The 16,357-nt window shown below is 47.3% G+C and overlaps 1 protein-coding gene across 1 annotated transcript in view; it reads left to right on the top strand.

Moving 5' to 3' along the window:
* The window catches only part of LOC104272484 (eukaryotic translation initiation factor 4 gamma 3-like), a 72,147-nt gene extending 62,416 nt beyond the window's left edge, over nucleotides 1-9,731 (top strand). Inside the window, 7 exon segments of the mRNA XM_009867499.1 lie at nucleotides 904-1,029; nucleotides 1,822-1,903; nucleotides 3,685-3,783; nucleotides 4,647-4,793; nucleotides 6,014-6,095; nucleotides 7,545-7,691; nucleotides 8,618-9,731. Coding sequence (XP_009865801.1) covers nucleotides 904-1,029; nucleotides 1,822-1,903; nucleotides 3,685-3,783; nucleotides 4,647-4,793; nucleotides 6,014-6,095; nucleotides 7,545-7,691; nucleotides 8,618-8,799 — 865 coding nt within the window. The 3' untranslated portion in view covers nucleotides 8,800-9,731.
* The last annotated feature ends 6,626 nt before the right edge of the window (nucleotides 9,732-16,357 follow it).

Raw genomic sequence — 16,357 nt, 5'->3', positions numbered from 1 at the left:
TGAAGACACCACGGAAAACCATGGCGCTTACTCACGCGAGGCAAATGACTGTGTAATTAGGGAGTTGCGGTACAGGTCTGCAGAGATACGCAACAGAAACCAGTTTCTGGTAGAAACCCTGGTACAAAGCTCGGTAGCAGAGGATGGAAGGAACCAAGCAAGGGAGATGTTGTCTGCGTTTGAAGCGCAAACCCCAGCATTTTCAAGGTTTTCGGGGAGAAATGAATCATGATGGAAACTGGCAGGAGAGCCAGAAAAAAGATCGGTTTGCACCAGGCATGGGAGGTGAAGCCACCTACAAGGCTTTTATCGGAAAGAAGAGTTTTGAGCGGTTCTGGAAACTGTTTTGTTGGGGAGCGATTTTGTAATTCGTCCTGTTTGCGTTTTCTGTTCTGGGTGGAAACCTCGGCTCTTCTCTGTTGAACTCCTTTGTGTGCTGTTTTACGTACTTACCGAAATGTTGCTGCTCACCTTACATTCGGGCTTCTCTTACTATTAATCCCGTCTGTAAATGTTTGGCTCTTTTTAAGAAGGCTCCATTTATTAGATGGTTTGCATTTTTAGACCTTTTTTTTTTTTCAAACTTTTAGAGGTTTTACTAATTAGCAAAAGATTTGTTACTGGGGTTATAAGAACTGTTGTAAATGGGGCTTTTCTGGGTGTGTCTGCTGGCTTGACGGAAGGTGACGCTTTGCCACACACTCCCCATGTTACCACTTAAAAGAAATTCACTCCTGGCAGTTTAGAAGCACTGAAAGCATAAAATGACAATAGGGGTTTTTTTTTTTACTTTTTGATTCTCTTCACTCCTCTTTTTTAAGTACAGATTTGCTTTGCAGGAAAAGCCTCAAATTAAATTGTCCTTAATGTCTGACATTCTTCTTTTTTTTTTTTTTTTAAAAGCTTTTCAGATACCTTGGAGATGGCGGACGATATGGCCATAGATATCCCCCACATTTGGTTGTACCTAGCTGAGTTGGTGACCCCCATGTTAAAAGAAGGAGGAATCTCTATGAGAGAACTTATACAGTAAGTAAAGCTGCTCTTTTCCAGCGTTGGGGGAGCTGAGCTCTCTACCTGGCCCCACTCTAGCATTTTCACAGCATGGTTCCCATCAGTGGATAAAAGACGAGCGGCATTTCGCCTTCTCGTACGGGTGGAGAAAATGCTCGCGGCACGGAGCAAGCGCTGCGGGGGAAGGTTGCTCGCTGCTCTGTAGTCGCCAGGCAGGAGCACAAGTTTTATCCATAAATCTTCTTCAATCCTGTTTGTTTCGGCTGAGCTGAAAAATACCCCGGTGGTGGGCGGTCAGAGTCATTCGAGAGCGCGCTGAGGCTCCGAGACTTGGATTTGAGGAGAGCGAGGTGTCGTGCAGGAGTCCTTGTCTCGGAGCTGCCCCCTGGGCACTGCCTTAAACAGGCATAAAACCTTCCCTGTGAGGCTGGGAACTGCCTCCAGGACCCGAGTTTCTGCATTTTGTGCGTGTCCTGATATACTTCGGGATTAACTAGAAGCCAGTTGAATGGTTCCCTTTTCCTATAAGCAGTGAATTCAGTAGCCTTTTCCCAAAACAGGGGTCTTGCTCCTTGAACACCGCATCCAAGAAAAATGAGTGGATTTGACATAACATACGAATAAATTTTCTAGTTAGCCCTGTTGCAACGAGTGCGCTGCCTCACTGAGGTGTGTGTTGTGAGCTAGATCAAACCCTTTACTCCTGGCAGACTTTAAAGGTGATTTCCTGCCTTATGCTGATCCCTACCCCTTGCCTTGCCTTCCAAGGGAAAATAACGTGTGATTGCGGTTTTATTTTCATTCTAGAGAATTTAGCAAACCTTTGCTTCCTGTGGGAAGAGCCGGCGTCTTGCTTGCTGAAATCTTGCACCTTCTATGCAAACAAATGGTAAGTGTCCGGGCGTCCCGCTCGTACATAAGAGCTGGATGCGGCGAGTACGTGTTCGTGCATAAAGCTTCTACATTTCCCACATGAAAATATTTAGGGATGGGACCAGCTAGTCCAGATAATGTAGGAAACCTGCTTCTTCATCCCCAAACCTGATGAGGTTCCAACAAGTTAACTTTTTTTCTGTTTGTTTTTTTTTTTTCTCTCATCACTTTCCCTTTTGCAGGTACCTTTGTACCTGGCTTCTTCCAGAAGCTAGAGTGTTGAAATACTGCAAGTGGGACATTCTCAAGGTATTTCTGGGCTGACCAGAAGCAGCAAGTGCCGGAAATCTTGCGAGAGAGCTGTTCTTGCAGACCGGAGGGGTTCTGAGGGTTCGGATAAGCTTCAGCCGGCCTCTCAGACTTCTGGGTGCTTATCCAAGCTAAACCTGCCGACTCTCTCAGATTCACCCATCACTAGGGGTAGTGACACCTTTTCACCCTGTGACTTTTAGAGCTCTCTTACACATCTCACAGTTGTGTGTCCAAACAGTTTGGTGGTTTCCCTCTAGCTCTGTCTCCGTTTTTTGTCTTTTTTTTTAATCCAGCTAAATACTGCACTTCGGATAGTGTCAATTTTCAACCCTGTAAAATCCCTCACTTGCCTTTTTTTTTTTTTTTTTTTTTTAAAGCATGCATTCAAATAAGGTTGAGTGTTGCAGGAACGTTTCAGTCTGGCAGTGCAAATAGTGACTTTTTATTTATTTTAGTCTTATGCTTTAGACAATCGACTCCCACTTATTTTTTTTGATCTGTGAAAGAAAAGCTGCTCTAGGGGTTGAAGCGTTGGGTTCCTGTTTTCTGCCACAGCTTTCGAATTTGATCTCATCCAGGCCAGTACTTGGACTCGGGTATTTCACTGTAAAACCAGTTATCTAATTCAAGTCCTGATGAATGATAGCCGGAACTATGCACAATTAGCCCTTAATGTTAACTTAAAACGGCAATTGCTTTGTAAACTGCTAATCAGGCTGCTTTTATCAGGGCTTAGCTTAGGCTACGCACCAATCCCCCTTGTGCGGGTGCAGTAAGGTAAAAGTTTTGGCAAAGCATTTGGGTGAAGAGAGCTCGTTGTTACTGGGGGATTTATTCTCGTCAGAATTGTGTACGTGCCGTCTTAGGCAGGATACCGAAAGGTCGGCGGGACATTCGAGGGCGTGGAAGGCTGAAAGGCACCTCTTCTCAGGGAGTTCTAGGAACTGAAGAGTGAACTCAGTATTACGGATCTGAATTCGAGGCTTGATCTCTGTGCGGAAAACAGCCACGTGAATAATTATTTTGCAGAAGTAGCTAATTTAATTTGTGGGTGCCTTAGTGTCAAGGCAGGGGGAGAGTGAATCACGGAGTAAGTTGATGACAGAGTCAGGAGAAGAATCTAAGTCATCTCACTGGCAGCTCTGTCACAGCCCTGGGAAACTGCGCCCGGTTCAGCTCTGTCACTTTTTGTAGGCAATCTCGGGCTGAAGTCATTGCGAACCCCACGGGTCACGTTATGCCTTGTTTATTACCCATCACCGTGGCGTCTGACCACTTGACAAGATGTGTCTACCTGTGGCAGGATTGCTTATATAATTTCTCTTGCACGGGGTTTCCGGAGGTTTTCACTTCATTGCGAGGCATCTTGTTCGGTGGCTGAGCGGTTTCTTTATTTCTTCTGACACAGCTGCACCACTCCGGCTCGTGTAAGCTCCCCCGGCTGCCTCTCTGCTCTCTAAAATGACCAAACTGTTTGTGTTTTAGAGCCATAAGAAAGTGGGAGCCTTATGGAGGGAGTCTGGCCTCAATTGGAAGGACTACTTACCCGAAGGGGAGGATGTACATACCTTTCTCACGGAACAAGTGAGTTCAGAACAAGCACCTGCTTCACGATTTTGGCACGTCAGTTTTCACACCCACGTCCCCTGGGGTCGTCCTCTCCCATCCCATTCCTCTGTGTAGTTGGCGTATGGGACGTGGAGTGAAGGGTCTCCCTCACCAAGGCTTGTCCCCTCCAGGCACGCATCTTCCTTCCGCCAGCTTCCTCTGGGTGATCTCTCTGTCCAGCTGAGGGGAATGAACTCAAAAGAATGAGTTTTGCAGCAAGGGGAGACCATCTGCAGAAGGGCCAGAATAAATGATAGCAATTATTCACACATCCCACCCTGCATCACGGTCTGGGGCAACCAAGAGGAGCCAGGCCTGGTGGAGGGCAGCTCTTGCTGGTGGTGCTCCTAAGGAAGGAGCTGGAGGTCTCCCTGTGGAGCTCCAAGTAATCCACTGCTCTCTTTTAGCACTTAGGGAGCGCTGCGCTGCACGAAATGAAATGGATTAGCAAGGCCCGGGGCTTGGTGAGGTCACCGTAGATCCTCTGTGGCGTTTTGCAGTGAATTGGGGCGTTAGCTGCAATTTTGTGGAGCGAATGTCGGCTCTGGTAATTGTGTTCCAGCTCCCCGTCGTTTTAGTTGAGCAACACGCCCTCTGTTTTGTAGAGGGCTGGAGTTGCTCCGAGGTGCGTGGTTGTCTTCACTGGATAATGTCGTTGCCATGTGTAAAATGTTTTGGATCTTCGGGATGGAAAAAGCATGTAAATGGTTGTAATGATGACTTTGCAGCTGAAAGATGACAGGAAGCAGGATGAAGCGTCGCTCTCTGCCTCGGTTTGGTGTAGTTCAGCACAGGGAAGTGTATTTAACTAATTCTTACCATCCCTTCTGATGTTGCAGAAGTTGGACTTCACGGAGTCCGACTGTTCCAGTTCCTCAGAAGCACTTTCAGAGAAAGAACTCTCTGCGGAAGAGCTGAGCAAGCAGCTAGAAAAACTCATTGTTGAGGACAAGGCGAACGATGAACAAATCTTTGACTGGGTAGAGGTACAAAGACTATTTCCACCCTCCCCGCGCACCATTCGTTAACTGCTTTTGCAAATAATTTCTCGTCTGCAGGCTCCCCCCTGGGCATAGGGCACTAAGAGGATTAGGTCTGTGCAATCAACACTTCCAGAGAAGTAAAATCTAAAATATAATCAGTCCGTTATTTCCTAGTAAGCTTTAGAAGAAAGAATTTTAGCAGTATTAGCATGCAACTGTGTAACTGCTTTTTAAATACTGTAGTTCTGTTTGTACTTGCCTTTTTCTACTGGCTGACACTGAATTCTGGCTACTGGCTATTTTGACACTGCTTCTGGCTACTTACTACATTTTATGTGGGGTACACTGCTACATTCTTTCCTTTCAAACTACCGGATAAAAGCTGCTCCTGGCTTTTTGCAACATGACCTACGCAGATTTCCCCTTGACATGCTGCAAAAATGTCCTGGGCGGTCCCTGAGGGCAGTGTACCTCTCCTGGTGTGCTGGACCAGGCACTGTAAGAAAAAAATAAAGAAAAAGGGAAAAAAGGAGGAGGGAAAAAAAAACCCTGTCAACGCACTAATCTTTTGCCCTCTGTCTCTGGCTGCAGCCTTTAAGCCGAATATTTAGTCTGGCGTCTGAAATCATACCCAGCCTGATTCATGTAGGTCTGTGCTCACAGCTAAATCTTGGTCGGCTTCGTTTCAGTTATTTCTGTTGCGGGAGCGGCGCGTTAGAAATGTCATTTTTCTACTGCCCTCTGAGAATTCACGAGCAGGATGAGAGCAGCGCTGCAAATCTGGGGACACTCACCGGCTCGTTGTAGCCTCGGACAAGTTACACGGCCGTTCTCTGAATAACTCCTGCCAAGCCAACAAAACTCCACCCAAGGAGCATGTTGTAAAATTTGTTGAAAAAGCCTAAAACTCTTAGAAAATAGATAAGGGCATTGGTGAAGCCAAGCATTGTCGGGTTGGTTTGTTTCTCAAGCCAAATGACTCGTTGTGGGAGTAGTTAATGGGCGTATGGAGCACAAGAGAGCTGCTCTGCGTGTCGACGTGCCTGAGCTGGGTTTGAGAAGCAGATGGCGAGGCTGAGCCCTCGCACAGGGGTGAACTGGGTTTCTGCCGCAGCAGCTTTTGCTGAACTCGAACTTGCTGCCAGATTCAGCGGTGGAGTTCGGAAGCGGTTGCTCTCCCGCAGTGGCGTGTTTTTAACTGGTCTGTTTGCTCTTGATTTCAGGCTAATCTAGATGAAAGCCAGATGAGTTCACCTACATTCCTTAGAGCTTTAATGACAGCAGTTTGTAAAGCAGCTATTATAGGTGAGTAACCACGGTACAAACGAAACATGCAGAGAATTATTTTATATTTTTCAGGGTTATAGCGCTTTTCCCTCCCTCAAGGCTTTTTTTTATCGCACACTAAGACTTTCACATGGTACTGAACTCCAGGGCTGGAGAGCAGGGTCTCCGTTCCCCTGGGGCAGCCGGGCACTTCGCCAGTTACGGCAACCTCGAGGCCGTGGTGTGTCCCAGTGACCTGATGTGAGGAGACCTTTCAGACGACTCTGAGTAACACCAGTTCATTGATTCTTCTGGGGAAGGTGGAAGTGCACTAGACATTATTAAGATAATTAACATTTCCACTCTTGTGTCAGCAAGTACGCGTGGGCTCTCTGCAATCATGAATTGCCATGTGCGAGCTGGAAGCGTGGGTTGCAAAAGAGAAGCCAGCCTGCATCTCTCTCTTCTTAATAGTTCTGTGTACGAAGTTGTAATTTTGGAAAGCTGGTTTGTGTGGATGAGTTGTCGGGCAGTGGGCTGGAAGCGGAGGAAAGGTGGGTCCCCAGGTGAGCTGTGTGAGCCTCAGACCCTCGGGGCGGCTCACATGAGGTGCTGCAGCCAGAAACACCTGGTCTGTTCGCTTTGGTTTCTTTACCTTTAGCACTGGCAGCTGGCAAGGCGAGAAACGGCACTTGTAACGCACCTGGTCCTGCTCTTAGCTGTAAGGTCGCGCTTGGTGGAGAGAATGGTCTGAACTTCATCTTGTTGCGAGGAGCAAAACAGCCCAGCTGCCTTCTTCTGCCTGAGAACAGAACCTTCCTGATGCCACCTGCTGTTCATGGTGGAATGACACAGGACTCGATTGCAGATGTTTCAGGGTTCCCTGATGTGTTTCAGGAATATCTTCTGCTTTGCATTTGGACTTTGCCTCTAATTGAGGGGTTTTTTGCTTTTGTTTTCAAAAGATGATGTAATTGTGTTGCACAATTTACTTAAAAGCTGCTGAATAATTTAACCATGTTTCTGATGGACTTCTGGTGCATGTTTTTATATGTTCCTGATTTCCCCTGTCATATGCAGCCTATGATTTTGTTTCTGCCTTAGTGTTTTTAGAAAGAAAAAAAAAAAGATATAATTTTCTAAAAACCTTGTATATAGCTGAAATTTTAGCCCTAGCCATGGTATGTGCTTTGGACATCCAGTTGCCTGCGGCAACACAACGATTTGCACTTGCAAGGTTGGAATTCTTCTGCGTGTGTCAGCAGGTTAGGGCCAGGATCCCTGCAGGTAATGATTGAAGTTGGGAAACGAGAGAAAACAAGGCTTTTGGAAAAAGCCGTTGATCAGAAATACTTCCTGTTGTTTGTCTTTTTGCTCCGTGCTAACCTGTATCTGTGGTTTCTATTTGGACAAGCAAAGGTGATGAAAGATCCGCCCCTCCTGCAGTGTGCCAAAGCTGCTGACCCTGTTTTCTTCTCTTGCCCTCAGCGGACTCTTCTAGCTTCCGTGTGGACAACGCTGTTATCAAACAGAGAGTGCCCATCTTACTCAAGTACCTAGACTCGGACACGGAGAAGGAACTACAAGCACTTTATGCACTACAAGCATCAATAGTAAAACTTGATCAGCCTCCTAGTAAGTGTCACCTGCGCGCTGGGGGTTTGAACTCTGACAGTATAAGGAAAGGTTGTTTCTGCGGGAGTAAAGTCTAGTGGTAGGGACTGGGAGAGGGAGCTTCGTACCTTCGTACAGAGCAGATGAGAGAAAAGAGCGTGCCGTGGCTTCTGCTTGTCCAGATTCCTGCTTTTAGAGCAGTGCGGGTCCCCAGATGCTTGGTGAGAGGTCGGCTCTTCTCTTGGTTACTCCTGTGAGCAGCCACGCAGAATAAAGAGTTAACAAAGAGTAGTGGGGGGAAGAGGAGTAAGAAAACAATCAGTTGAGTTTACAATACCTGGACATAGGAGAGCACCGGGTGTTGTAATTCCATTGCCGCACCATAGACATCTGTGGACTTGGAGGGAATAAAATGAGTTGGGCAACTGATGCGTCTTGTCCCAGAGCCCCTGCAAAAAACATCTTGGACAAGAGGCAGAGTTGCCAAAGCGATGAGGATTCCCAGGAAGTCTGGGGGACAAAATCAGAGTGCCCAGACACACTCAGCTCGATTGTCCTCAGCTTTAAGGCCTTAGTTGTCCATTAGTCCTCCTGCTGAGCCGCGACAAATCAGGCGTTGGAGAGGAGCCAGGCTTGCGCGGTGCAGCGAGGGGAGGACGGGCTGCTGTGGATTCTGCTTGCCGGCCAATCCCTAGGCAATACGTTCCCACGGCTGCTTTTCCTTTTTCGGCAGAGCGCTTGTTACCCGAGGGCATCAGAGGGTCCCTCTCAGCTGTGTGTAACCAGCCAGGAAGCAATAACTCAGTAACAGACCTTCCGTTTACTTGTATCTGCCTCTCTTGCACTAAAGGTCACGTTAATCCCCTCATCTGGAACCGCGGCTTTGTCCGCCGGCTGAAACCGCGCAGCGCTAACAGCTGTTCTCTCCCGTTATTCCATTATTGCAGATTTGTTGCGGATGTTTTTCGATTGCCTGTACGACGAGGAGGTAATATCGGAGGATGCCTTCTACAAGTGGGAAAGCAGCAAGGACCCGGCAGAGCAGAACGGGAAAGGAGTAGCGCTCAAATCTGTCACAGCGTTCTTCACGTGGCTACGGGAGGCTGAAGAGGAGTCGGAGGATAATTAAAACTTAAAATACAGAGAGGAAAAAAGAAAAAAGGAAAAAAAAAAAAACAGTTTAAGTATTTTTTTAAAAAGTTTCACGTCTTCGCCAATCACAGTGCAGCAAGGCCAATTCTCGCGCAGACCCCCCCTTCCCCCACACATGCACGAGTGGGAGAGGTAAAAATAGATAAACACAAAGGTGATCACGGAGGAAAAAAGGTACTTGAAAAAAAAAAGTAAACTTCAAACCTGAGGGCGGGAGCACTAAACCAAAATACATGTATTATTTATAGAAAATATTTTCTGTTTTAATCTTTTGTTTTTTCTTTTCTTTTTAAACAAGGACTCATACTTACAAAAACACAAAGCGAAACAGATCTGTTTAGCAAAAAAAAAAGTGAAAACTTTTAATTTATTATTTTAAGGACTGCAAATGCCAGTGTAATTTTTTAATTTGCAGTTTCTGTAAACAAATTGTATAATAGAACAAAAGCAGAGAAATAAATTTCCCTCCCCTTCATATGCACCTCAGTTTTGTTTCAAAGCATGATAAATAGACAAAACTTTCAAGGGGGTTGGGGTAAGCTAGATGAGGAAGAGATCAATTTTTTTTTTAATGCCATCAGAGTTTTCTGCCTGCCTCTCAGCTTGCTTCAGAAATTTAAAAAGAAAATAGTTATCAAAACGTACGTAACCTTGGAGCAGAAGGAAATGCATTTGAGAAAACCGCTGCGGACCAGAGCGCTCTGAAAATAACTCATTCAAAACAGTGCTACCCTGGGGAAAAGTACTAGTGATACTTTCAGAACCTTTAGAGCAACTTTAAGGCTTGTAAATACATAGAACAAATATTTAAAAAAACAAAACAAAAAAAAAACAGAAAAAAAAAGAAATTGACTCGATACTATTTCTTTTCACTTTCAAAATATAAAAGAACAAAATAAAGACAAACATTGCAAGTTTAAAAGAAAGTAAAACGACTTCTCCTTTGACAGCTGCTGAATGTGTGCACCACCTCTGAGCGGTGCTGGCTCCCTTTCCATTGCGTGGATCCTCGGTTCCAGATTCTGTACTTGGCGCGTGCGTATGTGTGTCTACCAAAAAAAAGAGGGGTGAGAGCAATTGTTGTTTTTATTTAAAAAAAAAAAAAGTTTTTGGAAAAAAAAAAGGGGGTTGCTGCTTGGGAGACCCTTTCTGCAGAGAGAACTTACTGGCCGACGAGCAGCAGGCTGGGCTGCGGTACCACAGGGCTGCGTCGCGCTCCCAGCGTGTCACGGCGAGGCCGGGAGATGACCGCAGGGCCAGTTGGTTGCCCGAGACCAACTTGGTTTTTCCTGCCACACGGCCACGGTGTCTCTTGTGTGACTCGCGTCGGTGGCCTCGTCCTGGGGGATTTAGGACCCTGGTAGCTGCGGAGGTCATGGGTGCTCAAGCAGACAACCGAGAGCCTTTCGCCGTGGCGTTGCTGCCCAGCTCGTGCCGCCGCTGCCCTTCGCGCCTGCCCGTTGCCTCGCTGCGCTGAAGGAAGCCGAAGACTCGGACAGGTGGGAACGAAAGTGCCCTATGCAAGCAAATGGAACAAGTGCTGCGGTGCTCCTCTCGGCTCTGCTCACGCTGTGACGGCGTCTGAAGCGCAAGCGCAGCCCGGGTACGGATTAACAGCGGAGGCTTTGCCGTGCAGTCAGAGGTGGGTGTTTTCTGTGCGCCCAAAGGGACCTCGACTGCGCCCGGACGCCATGCAGTCCTCCAAACTGAGCTGCTGCTGCTGAGTACATTAAGTCTCTTGTGTTGTCTCTCTTCAACAACCAAAGATGACCTCTGCTGGCTCTCACTGTGAAGAAGCATCTACCAGAATACACTGCAAAGTCTGTGAAGCCCTCAAGTGTAGTTTGTGAACTGTGGTCCATGGACCGCGAGTAACCTGTGGAGCGTTTGCTGGTGGTCTGTGCGGCACTAGCAGCTCACATGATGCTGTCTTTTACTTTCCAGCTGCTAAGTCACTTCTTTTTTAAAAAAAATACAAAACAAAAAAAACAAACAGGAAAAGCAAGGGGAAAAAAAGGCTACAAATACATTAAATACTTTCCTAATCTTTTACATGTAAACAATTGCTGTACTTGCATAAGGATGTTGTTTGATCACCGAGGGGAAGGGAGGAGGGTGCCTGGTTGTGGCCGGAGGGGAGATGTCCACGAGATGCTTTCCCCGTTAACGAGTTCCACGCCGTGAATCTGAGCTAGAGAATCCGTGGCCTAAAACACTAGAGCATTGTTTAGTGGGTTGGTTTTTTTGGTTTGTTTTTTTTTTTAGTAACAATAAACCACTTTTCTCTGTTTTGTTAAAAAAAAAAAGAAAAAAAAGAAAAAAAGAGAAAAATATTTTCACTCTTTCTATATGCATCTGTACGTATCTGCTTGTATCAGCCGCTTCCCCTCCCGGCCTCACAGGTGGGCCCAGCGGTTTGTTTGGTGACGGATGCTCTCGACATCTCCGAAAGGTTTGTCCGCACGAAACTCCCCCAGGCCCAGCGGGTCCCAAGGTGCCTCCGCAGAAGGTCGTGCCGGTGCTCTTCTTGCAAAAGTAATTTCTGAGGCGGAACGTGAGCGGGTACGTGATGGTTTGTAGCACGGATGCGAGTTTGTATGTAAATGAAGCCAAATATTTGCCAAGTCGGTGTGTGCACCTGATGAATTTCCTCTCTGAGGATGAGCAGTGTCAGATCCTGCTGGGAACGCGAGTGTGAGAACATGGAGCTGTGTGAGGACTGTGATTTATTTATCAATCGACTTGAATCGAAAAGGAAGAAATTGCTCTAGGGCCTTTGAACAGCCACATGAATCAAAGTGTGTCAGGGCAGGAAAATTTGTTGGGAGCTTGAATCTTTTGGCTGAATGAGTCGGAAAACTGCTTCTCAGAGGGAATGGGAAGGGTGAGCCTGTGGATAGAGGAGAGATGAGAAAGTCTTTCCCCTGCTTGTTTGAGCCGTTGGTGTTTCAGGGGGTGAGAACTTGCCCTGTGTCCTGCAAACACCAAGAAGGGAGTTTTGTGAAGGTTTAAGGTGTGTTGGGGTGGTTTTCCAAATTACCCAGAGGCTCTGAACAGGCAGCTTTGCAGCATGGCAAGCTTTGCATTTTCTGAAGCTCCGCGTTGGGTACTGAGCAGTGCACGTACGAGACCGTGAGGTCTCCAGCCAGGAGTTTGTTAGAGCTTCCCACAGATGTTGCCAATATGTGGGGCACCAGTCTTGGAATGAAACTGGTGCCTCTGCTACCCTCATGCTGTTTGCAGCGTGCTTACCTGTGACCGGACTGAGATCTGGTGGGTTTTCCGTCACCTCCTAGATCACCACAGCTTTTACACACTGTTCTGGCTCCTCAGGGTGCAGCCCATGGTCCCAGAAGATCTTTACAATATGTCTTCTTCTGGAGGGTATTAAAATACAAAGAAAAACCCTATAAGAGATACATGAAATGGAAAAGGGGGATTATTAATAAAAAGGAGTTCTGGTGAGAATGTAATTTGTGGGAGCCTTGTTTTACGTAAGGGAAGAGAGGTGAGCAGTGGTTACTCCTCCCTAAGGTTACAGCAAAGCCTGAGCAGGGAGGACAGCAAATTTCCACCAAGAATACTAAATGTTTTGAGTGTTTTGGGTGTTTTTTCCTCGCAGTGTTGGTCCTAGAAGCTATTTTAACACATCTGGGCAGGCTCATGAACATGGTGGGGAGTTAATGCAGCTCAGCACGAAAGACCTGCATTAGAAGCCATTTCACTGCTGGGAGCCCTTTTTGCGCTGAGGCTGTGCACGCTATCAAAGGAGGAGCAGACGCATCACTTAAATCCCTGTTTATTGCTGAAAATGTCCCAAACCTGAAGCAGTCAAACAGCAAATTTCCAGGCCAGGTGTGTGCTGAAGGCTGGCTTCTTTCTAGGAAAGTGTTTCCAGAAACAGATCAGCCATTCCTGTGAACAAAGTCTGGGAATACACCAATACCAGGCGTTGTGCTCTCTCTGCTTGCATTAATGTGTTCAGGTTTTAACCTTATTTTCTCAAGAAGCATCGGGTCCAGGAGCAGACCTTGGGGTGTGGAAGAACCTTTTGCCCAGGCTCAGCCCTCCATGGTGCAGGAGCTGGTAGCCAAAGAGGCAGTGAGGCAGGAGAGGCTCAGGGGAAGGGAATTCCTCTGCAGAGATGGTCTTTAGCAAGCACAAAGCGGGTTTAAGCCAGTGGTAACTTAGCTTGTCGTTGCTGCGTTCCTGTGACCCACGGAGCTTGTGGTTCCAACCTTTTTTTTCTGGTAAAGGAAGAACAGGGCCTCTAAAAACTCCCGTTACCTAGTAGAGCATCCTGAAGATGTTTAAAACCAATTGCAGATGCATCTCATTGTCAGAATGATGGCTGTGATTCCTCCTGCTGTGTTTTGTTCGGGACGAGTCATTTTTTACAGACGAGGGGACCTGAAGCTGGTTGTCTTGTCAGAAGCATTTGCTGCAAGACAGAGCTGCTGCAGCCCTGCCCTTGGCACTGCTCACTTTTGTTTCACAGACACCAGAGTGTTCAGATTTGGGGGCAGTAAGCTCAAAATCAGATCCCCTGCCCCAAACACTCTTCTGCCCTTAGGTCCAACACCTTTAGGCGAGTTGGCTGCTGGTCGTGGGTTGGTACGTGGTGGTGGCAGTGGGAGTGGATCGGGATGGCCAAGCACTACGTGGGGATGGTGCCATCAGGAGATGTTCAGGCTGGCAAGTGCCCCGAGCTCCTGCTTTACGCAGCTGGTCTGGCAGGGAGAGCTTGGCCTTTTTGCTCTTTGGAAGATGTTGGCCCTCTGCTGCTATCCTTCTCCTAGGCCAGCTGAGCAGCACCTCCAGCCAAGCAGCGTCAGCAGGAGCGCGAGCTCTTTGTGCGCTGCTTTCTTTTCACAAGACACCAACCTGGAGGCTTGTGCGAGATGCCACACGCTGGTAGAAATTCCCAAGTTCGATGTGGCCCAGGTGCCTCGTACAAGCCAACGTAACTCCCAAGTTCCCTACCCTTGTGTTTCCCAAGGGGCTCTGCTTCCCACCGGCAGGTAACCATCACGGATCTGTTGTCTGCTGCAATAACTCCTGCTTACTGGAATGTTGCTGTAGGGATGCCCAGCCGCCATCTGTGGAAGGCTGTGGTCATGCGACACCAGTTTCTCATTTCCAGCTGCTAAATTGCGCTGAAACAGCAACAGAAAGACAACCAGCTCCCTCTCCATTCAGTGCTTTCCAAAGGGGAATTTGGCCAAGTGTGCAGTTGCTGTCCCAGCTGCAGGGGTGGTTGTGCTGTGGTTGCAAATTCAAAAGAGGAGAGGGGGCTTAGGGAAGGCTTTCGGTTAGGAAATCTTTGTATTACTGAGCAAGAGAACGGTGAAGGCTGGCTCTCGCACGCTCGGTCTTCTGTTGCAGGAAGGAAAATCAGTCATTTTGGTGTTGCAGCATGAGATGTTCTGAAATAATGCCTGGTGCAAACGCTCTGTGCTGTTAGTGACAGCCGAAAGTGAATAATCTGTCAGTCCCAGCCACCTCCCTTTTGGGTCTAAGTGTGCTGGGAAATGGCATATGTCACCAGGAGCGGCTGGCCAGAGAAGGGAGTGGACACTCGGCCACTTTGGCGCTCTGCAGGGTTGCAGCACCACCACTGCATGGATTTATGGTGATGGGCACAGCAAGCGGCTCCATCCTCCTGCTGCACAGCCCTGCTGGGGGTGTTCTCTCCACTCTAGGAATTTCACACACCTGCACAACAGGGAGTCGAGTGTTTTAGCCACCCTCCAGGAAGCACATCTGACTCTTGAGGCCTCCTCCAGCATCACAAGGTGGATATTTTGAGCTGGAGCGTGAGCTGTGGCTGACACATCCTGAAGAAAAGCCAACTGACAAGTTTTCCTGCGGAGAGGTGAGCAGGCCAGCACTAGTGCTGACCATACATTTCAAGCAAGAGCCATCGCCAAAATTGAATTCCTGCTCAACTCGGAGGTTTTCTGTCTCCCCAGCAAGACTCGCTGGCACTTAGGACGGCAGGAACAGCGCAGGAGCCGGAGTCACATGCGCTGCTGATCACCGGGTCCTAGAGTTAAAAGACACCAACTCATCTCTTCTAAAAGTCTATATTTCTACTGGAGATGTAAACAGGAAAAAAAAAAGCCAGATGTAAAAAGCAGGTCAGGCATAAAGACAAGAATTGTGTGTGTGACTGCAAGAAGGGTGACACTGCTAACAGGTAAGTCCTTCATCATTTAACACTTCTGTGTGCCGCAGGGGAAATGGCTTTGTTTGTGGCTCTACAAGTGGAAAGGGAAAGGGAGAGACCCTCATTAATTAAATGTTTGGGTTCTGTGATGGTTGTACTTGACACCTCTCCCTGTGCAAATCCACCAGGTCGAGCTGAAACCAGCAGTGACTTCCAGAAACATCAAAGCAGAAGAGCCAGGGTTCTGCTCAAGCAATCCCATCCAACCAAAAGAACCCCCCTCAGCTGCACGTTCAGAGATAACCAGAGATAACAGCAAGAAGATTCTCGTGGAACGTGAGATTTGTTTTTTAAAGCTGAAGCGGCAGCAGCAGAATATGAAGCTTTAAGGATGAAAGAATGAGGCGACGGAAAGGAGTTCCCTGGCCTGCTGCTGATTAGGCCCTGGACAAAATGGAAAAAGGCTCAAAATCTCCCTGGGCTGGGTAAAGACGTGGGCTAAAAACGCATAAAAGGCTCTGTAATAACAAATGCAAAAGTTGAGGGAAGAGTGGAAAAGAAACTCGCCAAAAACTTGGGGTGATGACACCACAGGCAAGGCCTGAATATAGTAGGAGCTGATGTCAGGAGCCGCAGGCCAGTATGAAAACAGTTTGGCAACAAAGATGCTGCATTCACTCAGCCAGCGGGATCGAGAACTTATTGGCAGAAGCTGATTTCAACAGATAAAGTGCACAGCGTGACCAAGGTAATGAAAGAAGAGCCACCTCAATTATCATCTTGTGTTTTGTGCCACGGTGGCAGGTAGCTGTCAAACAACACAGGAGCAGTGCTTACTAACTAAAAAACGCATTCCCTTTACATAAAAAATGTGGCAAAATGGGGGAAATTATGAGTTGGTGTAGGGTAAGGAAGTTAACAGAGTAGCCCCTGGAATGGAGTTGCTGTGTCCAGAGGTATTTAAAACGGAAACGCAACAGGTTTCGTGTTTCTGATGAGAACACGTGGCATTGCTCTGGATACCGGGTGGAAAGGTAAATCTCTTGATGTGCATATTTTACAGCTCCTCCTTGGAAACAGCAGCAATATGTCTAAATGACCTGGGTTAACCTGCCAGCTGCGTGTCCAGTCAAACCCCAAAGCCGTAGGCAGATTCATAAAAGCTCTAGGGCTGTAGAAAGATGTAATCAAATGGAATGATATTACGGGAAAAAATTCCACTCGCTACTTGGATTCCTACCTGGGAGGGCAGGAAAGGTATTGAATGTGTTTAGTACTTATTAAAAGTGCTTATTAAAAGTATTTTATGATGGTGGTGCTCTACACAATCACAATTCAACTCTGCCAGCAGCCCCCCTCTGAAGAA

Source organism: Apaloderma vittatum, unplaced genomic scaffold (assembly GCF_000703405.1).
Source record: "Apaloderma vittatum isolate BGI_N311 unplaced genomic scaffold, ASM70340v1 scaffold12544, whole genome shotgun sequence".
Taxonomy (NCBI): Eukaryota; Metazoa; Chordata; class Aves; order Trogoniformes; family Trogonidae; genus Apaloderma; species Apaloderma vittatum.
Note: the sequence above shows the minus strand (reverse complement) of the source record. Positions and strands in the feature narration are given on the sequence as shown.